This window comes from Lemur catta, chromosome 22 (assembly GCF_020740605.2).
Source record: "Lemur catta isolate mLemCat1 chromosome 22, mLemCat1.pri, whole genome shotgun sequence".
In the NCBI taxonomy this organism is placed as follows: Eukaryota; Metazoa; Chordata; class Mammalia; order Primates; family Lemuridae; genus Lemur; species Lemur catta.
This window is the reverse complement of record NC_059149.1, coordinates 15880951-15896394: the sequence shown is the minus strand read 5'-3', so window position 1 is coordinate 15896394 and position 15444 is coordinate 15880951. Positions and strand designations below refer to the sequence as shown.

Sequence of the window (15444 nt, the reverse complement as noted above, 5' to 3'; positions counted from 1 at the left end):
TGCACAGAGTGCTGGACCATCACAGGAAACATCAGAACTCAGAGAGGAGAGGCTATACCTGTGCAGTGATACTGCCACTCCTTACATACGAGAGGGTCTTTATGGGTCGATGGTGACACATCATCACATGTGCCCTGGGGTTGTCTGAGATGCACGTCTGTCACTCTGGGTTTCGCAGGCTGCACAGGCTTGAGGAGCCACCAGGAGGAGGGGTCCGGCTTCACTTTTGCTAGAGCAGCCTTGGCGAGGGCTGGCCAAAATGGGGCTCCTGCTCCCTCCCCACTGAAGGTGGCCAGAGCCCCCGCCCCGCCCCAGGAAGGAAGACCTGACGACCACCCAGCAGCTGGTGTTGCAATTGGAAAATCCAAGCCAGGGAGAACTGAGACGTGGCTGGACCTACCCCAAGCCAACCATGCCTGGTGTGCTTTCCACAGAGTCTGGAAACACCAGTAGCTCTCCACCCCCGGGCACAGGGGCTCCAAGGCTGCCAGAGACAAGAGAGGGCAGGAGAGTCAGGCCTGTACCCGCCCCTGGTTTTCAAAAAACAAAAACCAAAAACAACAAAAGGCACCCTAATGGATGGATAGACAAGTGCTTTAACCAAAACAGGCTCCCATGGAGAGAAGCAAGTTAATGGATGGAGGGAGAAAATGACCAGAAACATCTAACACCAGCCTCTTCCCACCCATGCCCCTCCTGTTCAATGGAGGAGGAGCCCCTCACCTCTTCCCAGACACAGGGGGGCATAACTGCAGAATATGCCACAAACCATCTGCTAACAAACAAACACTACTTTCTCCAGGAAATGCTCAACCATCTGGGCAAAGACGGACTTGAGATTCCATTCTAGGGTTTAAAGAAGAGGCACCCGATACTTAAAATAATTTGAACACTCCAAAGGCCTTTCTGGCCTTTGAATTCGTTTCTGTACAGTATTCCTTTCTCCCACTGCATGATTAAGGTTTTGATTTTTATATAAAACAAAGTCCCGGAGAGTTCAAAGAGGACTGCTCATAAAAATAAAAGCCAAGGGGCATCAATATTAATAAAGCTGAACGAAAGAGATATTGAATAACCTTTGTGAAATTAGAAACAATGACTAATTCAACCCAAACAACTAGGTCATGCTCAGATTCCAGTGATGCTAAAACTTAGATATAATAAGGCAAGAATTTCGCTTTGCTTCAGTGGTTAAAATGAAGGACCCATTCAAGGGCAAGACCGGTAACAGAGGCACACCAGGGAAGCCGGAGGAACATTTGGGAGGGGGCAGCGGAGTTGGGAAGCAGAACAAAGCAATATTGTTATTACAGCACTACCTGGGAATTTGACAGAGTATGTTCATAACAGAGAAACAAAGATACTTTTCACAAAAGATCAAACTACCATTCAGCAAACATCTGAGAGACTCTTGCAGAGGCTGCAGGGCCTCAGGCATGTAGCAAGAAGAACATTTGCTCGGTGGAAGCCAAGTGAACAACGTAATCAAAGAACTATTATGACATACACAAACATGAACAGAACAAGTCAAAATATGCTGAGTGTTGTCCGAGAGGTATGCACTGTGTGCAGGAAACTGAAGAGGGACACAAGACATCTGGCAGGAGATACGGAAAGGCATCAAGTTACTGAGTGAATGATAGACACCATTGTTAAAGAAAACCATACAGCTAATTCTGTCTACTGATTTGGGTTGCTGTCTCATTATTCTTAAAGACAACCTTTAACAATTTGGAGAGTAGGACAGTCAGTGAAAACTCACATTCAAGGCAAGTTCAACTCACTAAGACATACTCTTCTGATTTAAAAATACAACATTCACTCACCTGCTTAAATGCAACATCAAAGCACTAGAATCTTGCTGCAGGCCTATGTTCTAGCTGCCACGTCTTAATATACCATACATCGTTCAGTCTCAGGAGTATTAACTTTTCAGTTTAGATGTCATATTGGTAGGACAAAACAAAAGCACAAATAAATATCCCACGAGAAGAAACTTGCTCTAGGACAAGAACACAGGACCAAGTAACAAGAAAGAAAAGAGGTAAGGAAGAGAATCCTGGCTATTAGATACAGGCATTAGGTCTGGAAAAAAAAAAAAAAGATACCTGCAGAAAGCAGGTAAAGGCTTTCACAATGACATTGAAGCTTCCTCGTAGGACACCTTGGAGTTTCAAAAGAATCTCCTGTCACTCAACCCATTCGCCGTAAATAAAACAAATAGGTAATCTCTCTAACAACGTGACTAGATCTTTATGACAAGAACTTTTAAAACTGGTAGGTGCATGCTGAGCATTTACCAAAACATTACATTTCTTGTGTAAACCAAAATAAGAAAAGAGGAATCCAACATTACTCTTCCTTTAGCCAACTGTATTAGTGCAGCTCAGCCCACAAAACCCAACAGGACAGGGTCAAAACATGCTTTTCACATAAAAACATTTAAAAAGACATTAGTGCAACTTCACCTTTCTTCTGTAAAAAATCAAAGGAGACAGTAATTTCCTATTTATTTTTAATGTCCCAAAGTAAAAAAAAAAAAAAAAAATTAAAAATCCAACATTTTCACCATTGTATACAAAGTTACTATAGTTTACAGGACAACTTGCTGCTTTAATAAAACATAAAACTAAGTAACCAATATTTTAACTGCTCCTCAAAAGCAAAAGACTTCTTCAAAATACAAAAGGCTACTAATAGATACAAACTTTTCTGCTGAATTAAAGTGTATTTTAATAATGTAGGGATGCAATCAACATATTTTTAACGTATGCCCTAAGTGAACACCCAACGTGATAATTCTGTTCCTACATCAGCTTCTAGCTTTTATTATTTTAGCTCTTACAAGCCTTTCACAATTGTGCAATTACTAACAAATAATGGTTATCAGAGAAAAATATAAAAAAGGAAAATATGTTTTCACCCTGTCTTCTTAATGCAATGAAAAATGTACTATAGTCATCTTTTCCCTCTACACTCTGCCCTTTGCTACTTTTGGAATAAAAAAATCCTACACAAATCAAAAGACTATAAATGAGAGAAATATTTATATTTACATTTATAAATATTTTATAATTATATCATAAAAACTGGTGCTTTATTCCTGTTCAATATATAAGATAATTTCACAATTTTTCAACCATGTATTTGTTTTCCACATTGAAAACAATAATCTCTGCCTTATAGCCCTGGTTGCAAAACCAGGTGTGCCTCATTTGAAAGGTAAATAGACTCATAAAAAAAACAAAAAACAAGAGAATGGGCTTGTTTCTACATCTCTGTACATTTGACTGTTAAAAATCAAAACTAAAAAGGTGAAATTAGAAAAAAGAAAAATCCAGGCTCACTGTTTGGTCCTCAAATTTGTGATAAGATCTTTACTTGTTCAATAACCTATGTCTTTCCCTTTGTTGTTAACACTTGTGTTATTAACGCTCCATATTCAGATTAAGAATTGGCTTCAGGTAACTCCTTCAATAAATTACACTGTAAATATATAACTCCCAACCACTTTATTCGATTTTGTAACACGATAAAGATGTATTTTCTTCCATGAATAAAATACAATGGGAAATATAAAACAAGCTGAAGATCCCACCAAGTCATGGACTGTGACAACATACCAGTTAATCATATCGAATAGATGGCTCACTTGACTGGAAACTGAATACGGTGGCTTTTTTCATGCTGAAGTATTAAACTCAGCCTAGATCTAGGGCAACAGAAAGATGTTACCTTTGGAAATGTTGGTATCCAATTCCTTCCTGATACTGTTACGAGCTGCATTCTTCTTGGCACTGTGACCAGGGCAAAGATCAGAGTGACATGCAGTCTTCCCTTTCACCTCCCCTCAATGTACCCCGGGGGTGGGGGACCCAGGTGAGAAACGTGGGATGATACTATTGTCTGGTTTGTGCTTAGGACACTCTGAACGTTGTTAACCAAGCCTGCTCCACAAAAATCAGTTGTTTAAAGAACTACAAAGGATGAGGACATGGACACATTCCCAACTAAAGAATGGTTTGTTACCAATTAACCAGGCTCAAAAAAGATCTCAGACAAGGAAAAGACAGAACTATGGAGACAGTAAAAAGATGAGCACTGATTGCCAGGGTGGGGGGTTGGGGGACAGGATGAACTGGCAGAGCACAGAGGATTTTTAGGGCAGTGACAACTACTCTGTATGGTACTATAATGGTGGACACATGTCATCACACATTTGTCCAAACCCATAGGCTGTACAACACAAAGAGTGAACTCTGTGTAAACTATGAACTTTGGGTGATAATGATGTGTCAGTGCAGGTTCATGGAGTGTAACAATTGTGCCACTCTGGTGGGAGGTGTGGATAATAGGGCAAACTATGCCTGTGTGGGGCAGCGGGTGTATGGAAAATCTCTGTGCCTTCTCTTCAGTTTTGCTATAAACCTAAAACTGCTCTAAAAATATAAAAGTCTTTAAAAAAAAAAAATCTCAGACAACTAATCCTGGAATTCTCCACTCCCCTATAATGGTTTAAAAAGAAAAAAAGTCTGTTGGCAAACACTCCCCAGAAGAGAAAATCTTGTCAGTTTCTTGTTCCTTTCATCTCTTACCAAGCAATGTCAGAAAGCACCATTCTCTTAACCCTTAACAAAAAACAAACCTTAAGATGTCTATAAAGCTCAAAATTGCCAGAAAAAACCCAAGGAAACTCCCTCAGAGATTGCAGTAATCTATCTTTCGTGCCCTAGAGTGTGCTGAGTAAAGCAGTAGTCCCAGGACTTAGTCATGCATTACAGTCTGAAATTTTTGTCTTCGTCCATCATTCGCCCCAATTGCAAAACATTTTCCTCTGGAATTTCTTAAGAAAAGTGAGCAGTAACTTTTACTTTATTATGACACTCTGAATTTAAGCAAAAGACTATGACACTAGACACTTAAAACGCAAACTCATCCCTTTGAAATGTCTAATACGAACTTTAACCAAGACTCTGCAAGAGGCCAACATCAGACACTACTCAGCTCTTGTTCAACCGCCTGAAATTTTCTTCCACGAAATCTGGGCTACATAGAAAAGAGGGGAAAGGAGACAGAAAACATTTTAACTGGAACAAACTTTGCAAATCTGAGTCTATTAGGAGAGGATGCCACTTGTGACCATATTTCATACGAATCAGGAACTTCCTGTCTTTTGCTTGTCTCCAAATCATCCTACATTTACTTTGAAAAGTTTTCCTAGAGAACCTCTGAGGTTAAAAAAATGTTCTGCCAAATGAGAAACAAGTATCTTCAAAACTGCATCTTAAAATACACCAAAGAAGAACCATGCCCCTCTCTCCACTTACCTGGGAAAGCGTGTGGATTGGGCGACCCTCTCTTAAGGCACTTAGAACAGAGAATGTGCACAGTGTAGTGCAGTCCAGGCCATTCCTGAAGCAGGACATTCAGTTCCTCCACCAAGGGGGTTATGGCTTGCCACGCGGTCCATATATTTGGTAATGAAGCATGGCTGGCAATGGACAGGGTGTCTGGCTGCAGGACCCCCTTGGCAGGTCTGTAACTCACCACCACAGGAACCTTCCCTCTGTAAGCAAAGATCTGAAATTTACCATCCGACCTGTGCACCACGTGGCTGTTGATCTGGACACTGTAGCGTGCAAACAACCCAGGCGGAAAGGTAAAGGGAAAGCTGTATTCGATCTGCAACTGCTCAGCCACAAAAGACTGTCCCGCCAGGTTGGTCCCGTTAATCCAGGCCTCTGCATGGGGCACCTCGTTCTGCACATAGCACGGGAATTTGTACCAGGCGGTGGACCCATTCAAAGGCTTGCCCTTGGGTTTATTGAGGCAGTAACAGAGTCCCATCTTTTCCAGCAGTTCCAGGAGCAGCTGCAAGTCCTGCTGGGCCTGGACATGAGGCTTAAGCAGCAACCGAATGACATGGGCTGGCAAGAGCCCATGCAGCAGAAAGCCCTCCACATAATGATGGAGCTGGGTGGCCCGGAGCAGGTCCTGACTAGGGGGGGACAGCGCCATGATGGCCGAGCTTTCCCCCTCTCCCTCGCCCTCTCCACTGGTCCCTAGGAGCAGCTTATGCAGCAGCAAGGAAGCATCCCTCTGGAAAAAGACATTGAGGATGTCGATGAGGCGGGTGAGGTTGTGGAAGACGTGCTCCTTGAGGGCCGGGCTGTCCTCAAAATAGAGCAGCTTGCCGCTCTCGTGCAGGTAGGAAAGGGCGCTTTGCAGTCGGTCCTCGGTCAGACCCGCCTGCAGGCCCAGGCGCGCGGAGTCCCACCAGCTCAACCAAAGTCGCTGTGCCTGAGGAGGCTGGAAATGCAGTTCTTCCAACACCTGCCAGGATCGAGGCAGTACGCGATGCAAGTTGGGGAAGATCTCTCGGTGCTCGGCTACCGAGAGCAGCTTGTCCCGTAGGCGCTGCAACTGGCGGGGGTCCCTGCAGCTAACAGGCAACACCGGGGAGAGGATCTGCAGCCGGTGGTTGAGCAGGTATTGAAAATGGGCCTTGCGCCGCCGAAGGTTCTTGTCGGAGACGCCGTAGTAGGCCGCGTGGGGGCTGGCCGAGCGCAGCTCAAAGTCCCGGGCCAGCGCCTCGTCCACCACCCGGGCCAGGCGGCTCAGCCCCTCGGCGTCGTGCTTCTCCTGCAGGGCGATCTGGCGGTGGATGTCCAGACACTTCTCCTCCAGCTCTCGCTCCCCGCACAGGTCTGCGTGCGTGCCCACGATGCACACCACGGTGTGGGGCACCCGCGCCCCCACCCGACGCAAGAAGGAGCCCACGGCGCTGGGAAAGCGGCGTGGCTCATAGGTGGCCAAGTTGACCACCAGCACATACAGGGCCCCTGGGGAGAGGAAGAAGGGCTGGATCACCTCGTAACTTTCGTCACCAGCTAAGTCGTACACGATGAAGCGCAGGCCCCGGGAGGCATCGGCTGTCCAGCTGGTCACCTCGATGCCTTTGCTCACGGGCGGAGGTGAAGGTGGGTAGCTCTTCTCCTTGTCCCCCGCGCCTTGGCTGCCCTCCACTCTGTCCTCAGTGAGGCAGTGGCGGAGCAAGGTCTTTCCTGCAGACTTGTGGCCCATCAGGAGCAGCTTGAGGCGGGGCTGCACGGCCGGCTGGGAGTGGGCCAGCTCCTTCTGGTAGGCTGCGATGTAGGGGATCCCCTTCATACAGACCTCGTAGGGGGGCTGGATCAGTGGGTTGTCCTTGATCTTCCACAGGCCCACCCGGGAGAGCTGGCCGAAGTTGTCGGGCAGCACGGCGATCTGGTTGCCTTGCAACACGAGCTCCTCCAGGCCGGTCAGCTCCACGATGGAGTCCGGCAGGTACCGGATGCGGTTGTTATCCAGCCACAGGGTGAGGAGCCGGCCCAGGCCCGCGATAAGGGATGGCACCGAGGTGAGCTGGTTGCGACTAAGGTAGAGCTCCTCCAGGCCAGCCAGGGGAAGCAGCGCGGCGGGGAACTCCTCAAAGAGGTTGGAGGAGAGGTTGAGCATTTTGAGCCGCTGCAGGCGGCTGAACTGGGCGGGCAGAGCCTGCAGCCCGTTGTTGTCGAGCATGAGGCTCTCCAAACTGGCCAGCTCGCAGAAGCCGGCGGGCAGCGTGCCAAGCTCGGCCCCGCTCAGCCAGAGGATCTTGAGGGCACGCAGGGCACTGATATCCTCAGGTAGGCCCCGCAGCCTGTTACTGGACACGTCCAGCTCCTCCAGGGCCGCCAGCTGCAGCAGCTGCCGGGGGAAGGCGGTGAGCTGGTTGTGGTCCACGTCGAGGGTGCGCAGGCGGGAGAGGCAGGACAGGGAGTCGGGCAGGTGCGCCAGCCGGTTGAAGCTGACGTCCAGCTCCTCCAGGTGGGCGAGGGCGCCCAGCTGGGCCGGCAGGGCGGGCAGCTGGTTGTGGCTGAGGTTGAGCTTGCGCAGCTCCCTCAGGGCACTCACCACCTCCGCGCCCAGGGCGGTCAGCCGGTTGTGGCTGACGTCCAGCTCGGTGAGGTGGTGGCCGAGCTCGGCCACCGCCGGGGGCAGCCGGGCGAAGCGGTTCCTGCGCAGGATCAGGACGCGCAGGCTGCCCAGCGCCGACCCCAGCCCGTCGGGCACCTCCTCCAGGCCGTTGTTCCCCAGGTTCAGCACCTCAATGTCCCCGATGTTGGCAGGCAGCACGAGCTGGGGGGCATCGGGGGACTCAAGTGGGTCGGCTCCGGCCCCGGGGCAGCCCCCGGCCGCGCTGAGGGTGAGCTGGCGCAGGTTGCTCCGCAGCTTCCTGGCGCGCAGGGCGGCGTCCCGCCACAGCCTCACCGTCTTCAGGTCGCCACTGTCCTTCCCTGCCATGGCGGGGCCCCGGGCCGACACCGTCGCACGGGCGCGGGAGCCCGCAGCTACATGCCGCCCTGCGCCCGGGCCGGCGCTCGGCTCCCGGGACCTCTCGCTCCCGCGCCTGCCCGCCCAGCAGCCCTCCGGCGGCCGCGGGTCCTAGCGCAGCCGGCGGCCGGGCGCCCGCAGCTGGGGGGCGGCGGCGGCGACGCGAGCAGCTCTGGGGGGCGCCGAGCGCGCGGCGCGGGGGGAGGCGGCGGCCGGCGCGGGGTGCAGCTCGCATGCTCCCTGCTCGCGGGCCATGGGCGCGCCGCGCCGCGGAGGATGCTGCTCCTCCTCCCGCTCCGCCCGCCTCGCCGCGCCTCGGAGCCCGACTCCGGCCCCGCTAGCCTCGCAGCCGCGGCCCCGCGGCTGGCAGCGTCATCGCCCCCGCGAGCTCCGGGAGGAGGGCGGCGCGGGGCCCGGCGGCGGGCATGCTGCGGGCGCAGGGCCGGGGCGCGGCCGCGGGGAGGGGGCGGCGGCGCCTCCTTGTCTCCGCTTCCCCGGGCTCGGGCGGGAGCGCGAGCGCCGCGTCCCCGGCGCTGGGAGGGCGCGATCGGGAAGCGGCAGCACCGCCCGCCCGAGCGGCCCCCACGTGACCGGCGGAGGCGCCGCGTGTTCCCGGCACCGCCCCGGGGGCGGGGGCTGCGGGAGGGCGCGGTGCGGGCCCGGGCGCCGGGCCGGGTGCGGGCAGCGGCGGGGACCGCGCGTGGCCAGCAGGCCGCCCTCGGCGCCCATCCGGGGATCCGCGGCTCTCCGGGATGGGTCGCCTGCGCCTGGCCCTTTGTCGGCCCCGAGTCCCCAAGGATTTTTTTCCTCCTTCCCTAACGTGCCTGATCGCTGGCTTCCCCCCCTCACCCTTTTTACCGACCTCTCTGCCTGCACCCACCCGTTATGGAACTGACAGAATTCGGGGCCCGGGTGTCATCGTAGGAGCTTAGGACGGGAGTGTGGTTGAACAAAGGAGAGCGGCAGGCAACCATTCATTCATTTGGTAAATATTCACGGAGGCCCTATTTTGTGCCAGACCGACCAGAACAGACGCTTTCAGCCCCCCTGGGGAAGGCTTTGGGCAGGCACCCCGCCAGCCTAACGAGGGTTTTGGGGTAGGGGCAACGCAGGGTGTTTTATCTGGGGTGTCCCATTTATCGTCACAACAACCGCATGAAACAAACACCACATGCCCGATAGCACAGTACCTGTTGCTCTGTGGATTCAAGAAAACGGCAGCTGTTTAGTCAAAATGCACAGCCCAGTGCTCAACTGTAAGGCTTATTTTTCCCCCGCTGTGAGTAAAAGTTTGTTTGAGCCCACACCTACACAAAGTCCTTAATCTCTTCCGAATTTAGGAAAGCCTGGAAACCTAACAAGACTCCGATGTCACCTCCATCATTGCTTCCAGGTTGGTTGAGAAGGAAGTAAATAGTTTTCAGGGACCCAGAACTGAATTTAATTGGTTCAAATTGCTCACAGTACCCCCGCCCATCCACCGTCCCTCCCAGAGATGGTCAGAATTTTACAAGAAATACTTAAAGTTATCTAGGTTGACCATAGGTGGAACTCGGCTCAAACATAAGCGGCTTCCCAATCATCCAGCAAGGTGAGAAGTAGAGCCAGGTGCGCTAACTCCCCACGTGGAGTTTATTCCCCTGACTGCATCACCCTCACTCACAGCTGTTCTCGAGCCAAAGCCCAAGTCCTCCACCCTTCAGCTCCTTCTAACACAAACCTGATCCTAGCCTGGCTAAGGAGACCAGAGAAGGCAGCAGCTCCCTCCTCCACCTTAGATGCTTAAGCTAAAGTCCAAAAGCGGTTTGATTTATATCTAAATAACATGCACGAAACGGTTCCCTTTTAGAAGCCGTCAGAAAATTATACTTCCATTTTAAATGTCTTTTGAAAACCATACTCTTCCTTTGTCAGGAGATAATCTGTAATTTGCTTTATCTGATTGAAAAAAGAACTAAGGGCTAGGGCCTCTCATCCCACACTGGAGTCCCAAAACCTGGTGGGAATGAGTTGGCTGGGTAGGAACAATTTTTTCTGCCACTATGTGCTAGTGCAGTCAAGGTGGTAGGAAGTCTTGTCCATGAGTTCTTTGAAAGTCACTGTGCTAAAAATCAGAAAGTCAAATCAGGAGAACTCAATGATGAAATAAAACTCCAGGAAAAGAAGTTGTGTTCAGTATGGCTCTTAAGCCCAGGCAAGAAAAACTCCTGCCTTTGGCACCCAATCTGGCCCTCTTCTTGCCATGCCTTGTGACTAAGTTTCTGAAAGGCCCCTTCCACCTTCTCGAACACACTTGGGGTAAAGGACCCTGAATTCTCAGTGCAAACAGCCTCAAGCCTTGCTGGAGAATATAGGGAAGTCTTTCATAGTTATTCAAACGGAGTTGCTGCTGTGGACATCCCTAGGCTTGGCGGGTGCACATGAAGCTCAACCTTATCTGTGTGCCCACACAGCTCCTGCGCTGGGTGGAAGCCAGGTTAGGCTGAGAAGGGGTGTGGGTGTGCCACAGTTGTTAGCATGATGAAACACATTTAAATATTTAGTCATGTGGCATATGGGCCTCCCTTTGTACCCTTGCCCCAGGCCCTGCAAAGGATAGGGGTGGCCCTGCAAGTGGTAAGGGTTTTCCTAAAATCAACCGATCAATTAATTAATCACAGTTTGGAGAAGAGGAACTCTAAATATTGGAAGTCTCCTTGCCTTTGAGATTTATTCAACATCATGGACCTAATCTGTAAACTTTCCAAGTCGGGCCTTTTAATTTATCTTGTCTTTCTTACTCTTACTTAGACTGTTTTCTCTTTAGCTGTTCCCTTATGATGGCAATAATATTCCATGGACACTTGCTGTCTCCCAGAGTCCAGACCCTCCGCGAGGGCACAGAGTCATTTACGGGAGTGGAAGAGTACGTGGGCTGGGTAGAGGGAAAGATCCGGGATGATCTGGATAAATGTCTTGGCATGTAAGTATCTACCGGGGACAGTCTGAACATGGGGGCAGAGGTTTGCTCTTACCCCTTGCTAAGACTAACAACAAGCCCCACATAAGTGTTCATCCCTGGTTTCTTTTGCTCTGTCTGTAACATTCTCAACTTCCCTCCATCCTGACAGATTTCTCTCTTGACCTTGCTAACCTAGCTACTGTCTCATTGCCTTACTTCCTTTCCCTGACAACTATCTTACAGAAGGGGTCTAAGGCTGGGCTGGTTCCCCCCCACCCGCCTCCACCATCCCTCCTTGGGCCCAGGAATCCTGTTTCCATCCCACCCTGCCATCAACCTTGACCTTCCATTGTTGGAAATGTTAAACAACTTCCTTTGGAAACTTTCTCTTTTCTTGGCCCGTAGGATGTTTGGTGTCACTTTAAGGTTTGCTTTTCAAAAAGAGCCCTATAAAGGCTAATCAATCCCTTCTAGGGATCAAGTTTGCAATTAGAATAAGTGCTACCAAATGAACCACTACAACTACATGGCAAACTGGCCAGGATTTGCCTAGATAGGGAGGGCTTCTTAAGAGAGCATTTAGTCATTATGCATTTTCTACTTACATTATTCTATTTCTATTAAAGATGCATAGTTTATAAAATCATGTGAGTATATTTTTCCACTGTATTTTAATTTCATCGATCACAACTTAATCAAGTCTTTATATTTAGGTGATCCAATGTCCCCACGTGCACATGACTGAGGGGTTTCCCAGGTGTCTATACTTAAAGCCACGGCAATCTTAGGAAACTAGCACAGTTAGTTAACCTACCTGGTCTTTAAAAGGAGCCCTTTACCTTGCTCTTTCTTTACCCTTGAGCACAACTTCCAGAAGACATGGCATTTTTACTTGCTTCAGGCTTTCAACATAGTTCTGATTTCATTTACTTAGCTGTTCCCTAACTTAGAAGATAGGACATTCATGGGCTGGAGGTTCTAACTAACTTTGGAGTGTGGAAACTACCTGTCTGGTCTTGCAAGAAAATTTGGCAATCTCTTAACCCTTCCATGCAAATGAGCCCCAGGGCTGGGTTACCAGTTGATGAGAAAATGAGCTTAGTTCTGTCCTTGAAGTCGGGGGTGCTGAGCAGTATGCTGCCTTCACCATGAAACAGGGCAAAGGGCTTCCCACATTTCTCCTGTCTCGTAGTTTTGGACCCAGCCAGGCTTTTGCTTTAAATAAACAATAACAACAACGCTTCTTCCTATCTGGCTAAAGGTAACTAAGAGTAAGTCTCACTTTCGTGATTTTAATTAGGCCACATCCTCCTTGGCTTGGCCTTGTAGGAGATAAAAGTCGAGGAAATCAAGGGAAAAACAGAAAGAGGAAGAGGAAGAGACATGCCTCTAAAAGGTGTTAGGGTGGTCCAAAGAAGGGGATTAGAAATAAAGCCTTAAAAATTGACATTGACCAGCTTTGCCAAAGAAAGTCTTGGAGGTCATGTCATCTGAACCTCGGATACTGCGTATCACTCACTGAGACATCTAAGAATAATCACCGGTCATGCTGACATGCATGAGAGCTTTTCTATGCACCCAACCCGGGCGCTGTACTTTGTGGTTCTCATGCAGTATTTCTTCTCATCTTCACAACAACCCTGAAGAGTAGGTTCCATTGTTATCCTCATTTTACAGATGGGGAAAAATGAAGGCAGAGCTATTGAGTAGCAAAATCCACTCAAGGCAGAATGCAAAACTCATGTAGCTAATCACGGTGCTAATTCTGGGGGCTGGGGGATGGGTGAGGAGGATGGAGGGGAATGGTTCTTAGTTTACTGGGAGCAGCTGTGTATTTTAAGTTGTACAGAAAAGGTACCAGCTGGAGGCAGGAGCTAACACCCAGTCTTCAGTAGAAATTGAATTGTACTCTTATGAAATTAAAGAATGTCATATGGGACAATCAAAAGCTCTGAACAAACAGTATCCCCAAACTACAAAAATTGGGCTTAACATCTGTTATTAAATGTCACTGCAGGAAACCAACAGAATTTCTGTGAGAGTTGTAGATCAGCTGTGTTTGATTTGTCAGTTTTAGACAGAAGGGGTTTAATATCGGTGTCCATAAAATCTATACTTCAATTAGAGGGCATTTCAGACTTTTTGTCTTAACAAGGGCATTAAAAGAAGATGGAAGAGTAATTTATCAGGCTGAAATTAGGTACAGAGAATCTGACATCTTTTGTTTGGGTTTAAAAAGATTTTAAACATACCTCACCCCTCTTTCCCAAATTTAATGAATCTGCCTTGGACTCACCATCTGATTTGAATGCAGGGCAGTTCATATCAGCAATGGCTAAGAAGCCTGGGAATTGTCACTTAACTATAACTAGGGAGCATGAAACATGTGTTCAAGACAATAACTCCTCCAGAGAGCAAAGGCAAAATTGTACCAATGAGTCTGTTGTTTTATCTTTCCCTTGCTCTACAGAAAACACATTTATCTTGGAATGGGCAACATGAAATTTAACATCGGATCTCTTTGTGTTTCCAGGTCAAGTGGGAACACATATGCTTCCTACTAAGGAAAATAAACTGCAATGTATTTTTAGCATCTGTTGAAAGTACTTTCAGCTGAAGATATTCTACAGGATCCAGGCCGTTTCACTGCAGGCCAAAGGATTTGCCGCAGTGCCACCTAGAATTCCAGAACTTTCCCTGGGGGTCTGTAAGTAGCAATATGCCCTCCCCTCTTCACCCACCCCCACCCCCTGCCATGCCCACCACTGTCAGTCCCAATCCTGGAGCAAACATCCTCTTTCTGAAAAGAAGAATTAGTCCAGTTAAGGGTAAATGGAAAACATCTGTGAAATGGCTCTGACAAATGACGCTAACTATAGCATACTTGGCACTTTGAAATGAAGTGTGTCCAGGAGGAGGGAACAGGGAGAATGGGTTACAAAGAGGATACTCTGCCCCCACCCCTACTCCCCCAAACCCAACACCCCCCCACCAACCTATTGCTCAAGGTGAGCCTTGGACAGGGAGCCATGTCATGCTGTGGGATGAGTCCAGCAGTATTTCTTCTCATCTTCACAACAACCCTGAAGAGTAGGTTCCATTGTTATCCCCATTTTACAGATGGGGAAAAATGAAGGCAGAGCTATTGAGTAGCAAAATCCACTCAAGGCAGAATGCAAAACTCATGTAGCTAATCACGGTGCTAATTCTGGGGGCTGGGGGATGAGTGAGGAGGATGGAGGGGAATGGTTCTTAGTTTACTGGGAGCAGCTGTGTATTTTAAGTTGTACAGAAAAGGTACCAGCTGGAGGCAGGAGCTAACACCCAGTTTTCAGTAGAAGTCCCTCTATGGTGGGACTTGTGAAAGATGCCTATTTGGTGGCTTTGTGAAAGGGAGAACGAGGCACCCCTCTCCACAGAACTAGGGTCAGTGAAGCCCCTGTGGTTTCTCAGCTTCCGCTCCCTCCAAGGGTGGCAGTGCAGGAGCTGTGCAGCCCTGGGAGTGGAATTGTGTTACTAATCTGATGTTTTAATGAGATTTGAGCACAGTGAGACAAATGGTTTAAGACCCTGCTTCTGTCCACACAGTTTTGAAAAATATTTTCCATTAAAAAAAAATAAATGTGCTTACCACCCAGCTTTTAAATAAATGATGCAGGGATATTGGGTCCTTCTTTTTGAACACTGTAGGTCTAAACTTTTTTAAAAGTCTACAACAATATAATAGGACATGTATTGTAAAGCATAGCATCAAAATTATATAGTCCTGAGAGAGGACTTTATAATTTTGATGATGATTATTATAAAACCATGTATTTATTAAAAGAATGAGAATTTCAAGTCACTTGCAGAAATCAAAAAAAAAATTAAAATGATTTTTTAAATTAAAAAAAAGGGAAATTAAAGTTACCATTTATGGATTCCCTGATATTTATAACTCTTGTAGCAAAAATGGTTTCTGTTTACTTTTTGTAAAACAAAACAAAGAAAACCTAATTCCCTATCTACTCCCAATGTTGTCCTATGAAATGCCTTGAAATAATGTATGTAACTATAAGGGAATATGGTGTGTAATAATAGAAGCATCATAGTGGGTCAGAACTTCATTATTGAGCCAACAAATATTTATGTAAGGCCCCAGCTAAGGT

General features: G+C 48.4%; 1 protein-coding gene and 1 long non-coding RNA gene across 3 annotated transcripts in view; one reads left to right on the top strand and one right to left on the bottom strand.

Moving 5' to 3' along the window:
• Nucleotides 1-8406, bottom strand: part of MFHAS1 (multifunctional ROCO family signaling regulator 1) — an 80887-nt gene extending 72481 nt beyond the window's left edge. For both annotated transcript variants that reach the window (XR_006730861.1, XM_045535415.1), the window contains exon 1: nt 5328-8406. Coding sequence is in view for 1 of the 2 variants with exons in the window: in XM_045535415.1 (XP_045391371.1) it covers nt 5328-8325 (2998 nt within the window). In the remaining variant the exon portion in view is untranslated. The remainder of the gene's footprint in view (nt 1-5327) is intronic.
• A 2822-nt stretch (nt 8407-11228) lies between these two features.
• Nucleotides 11229-13886, top strand: LOC123626469. The gene is made up of 2 exons (XR_006730869.1): nt 11229-11317; nt 13830-13886. It is a non-coding gene; the product is annotated as an uncharacterized LOC123626469 (long non-coding RNA).
• The last annotated feature ends 1558 nt before the right edge of the window (nt 13887-15444 follow it).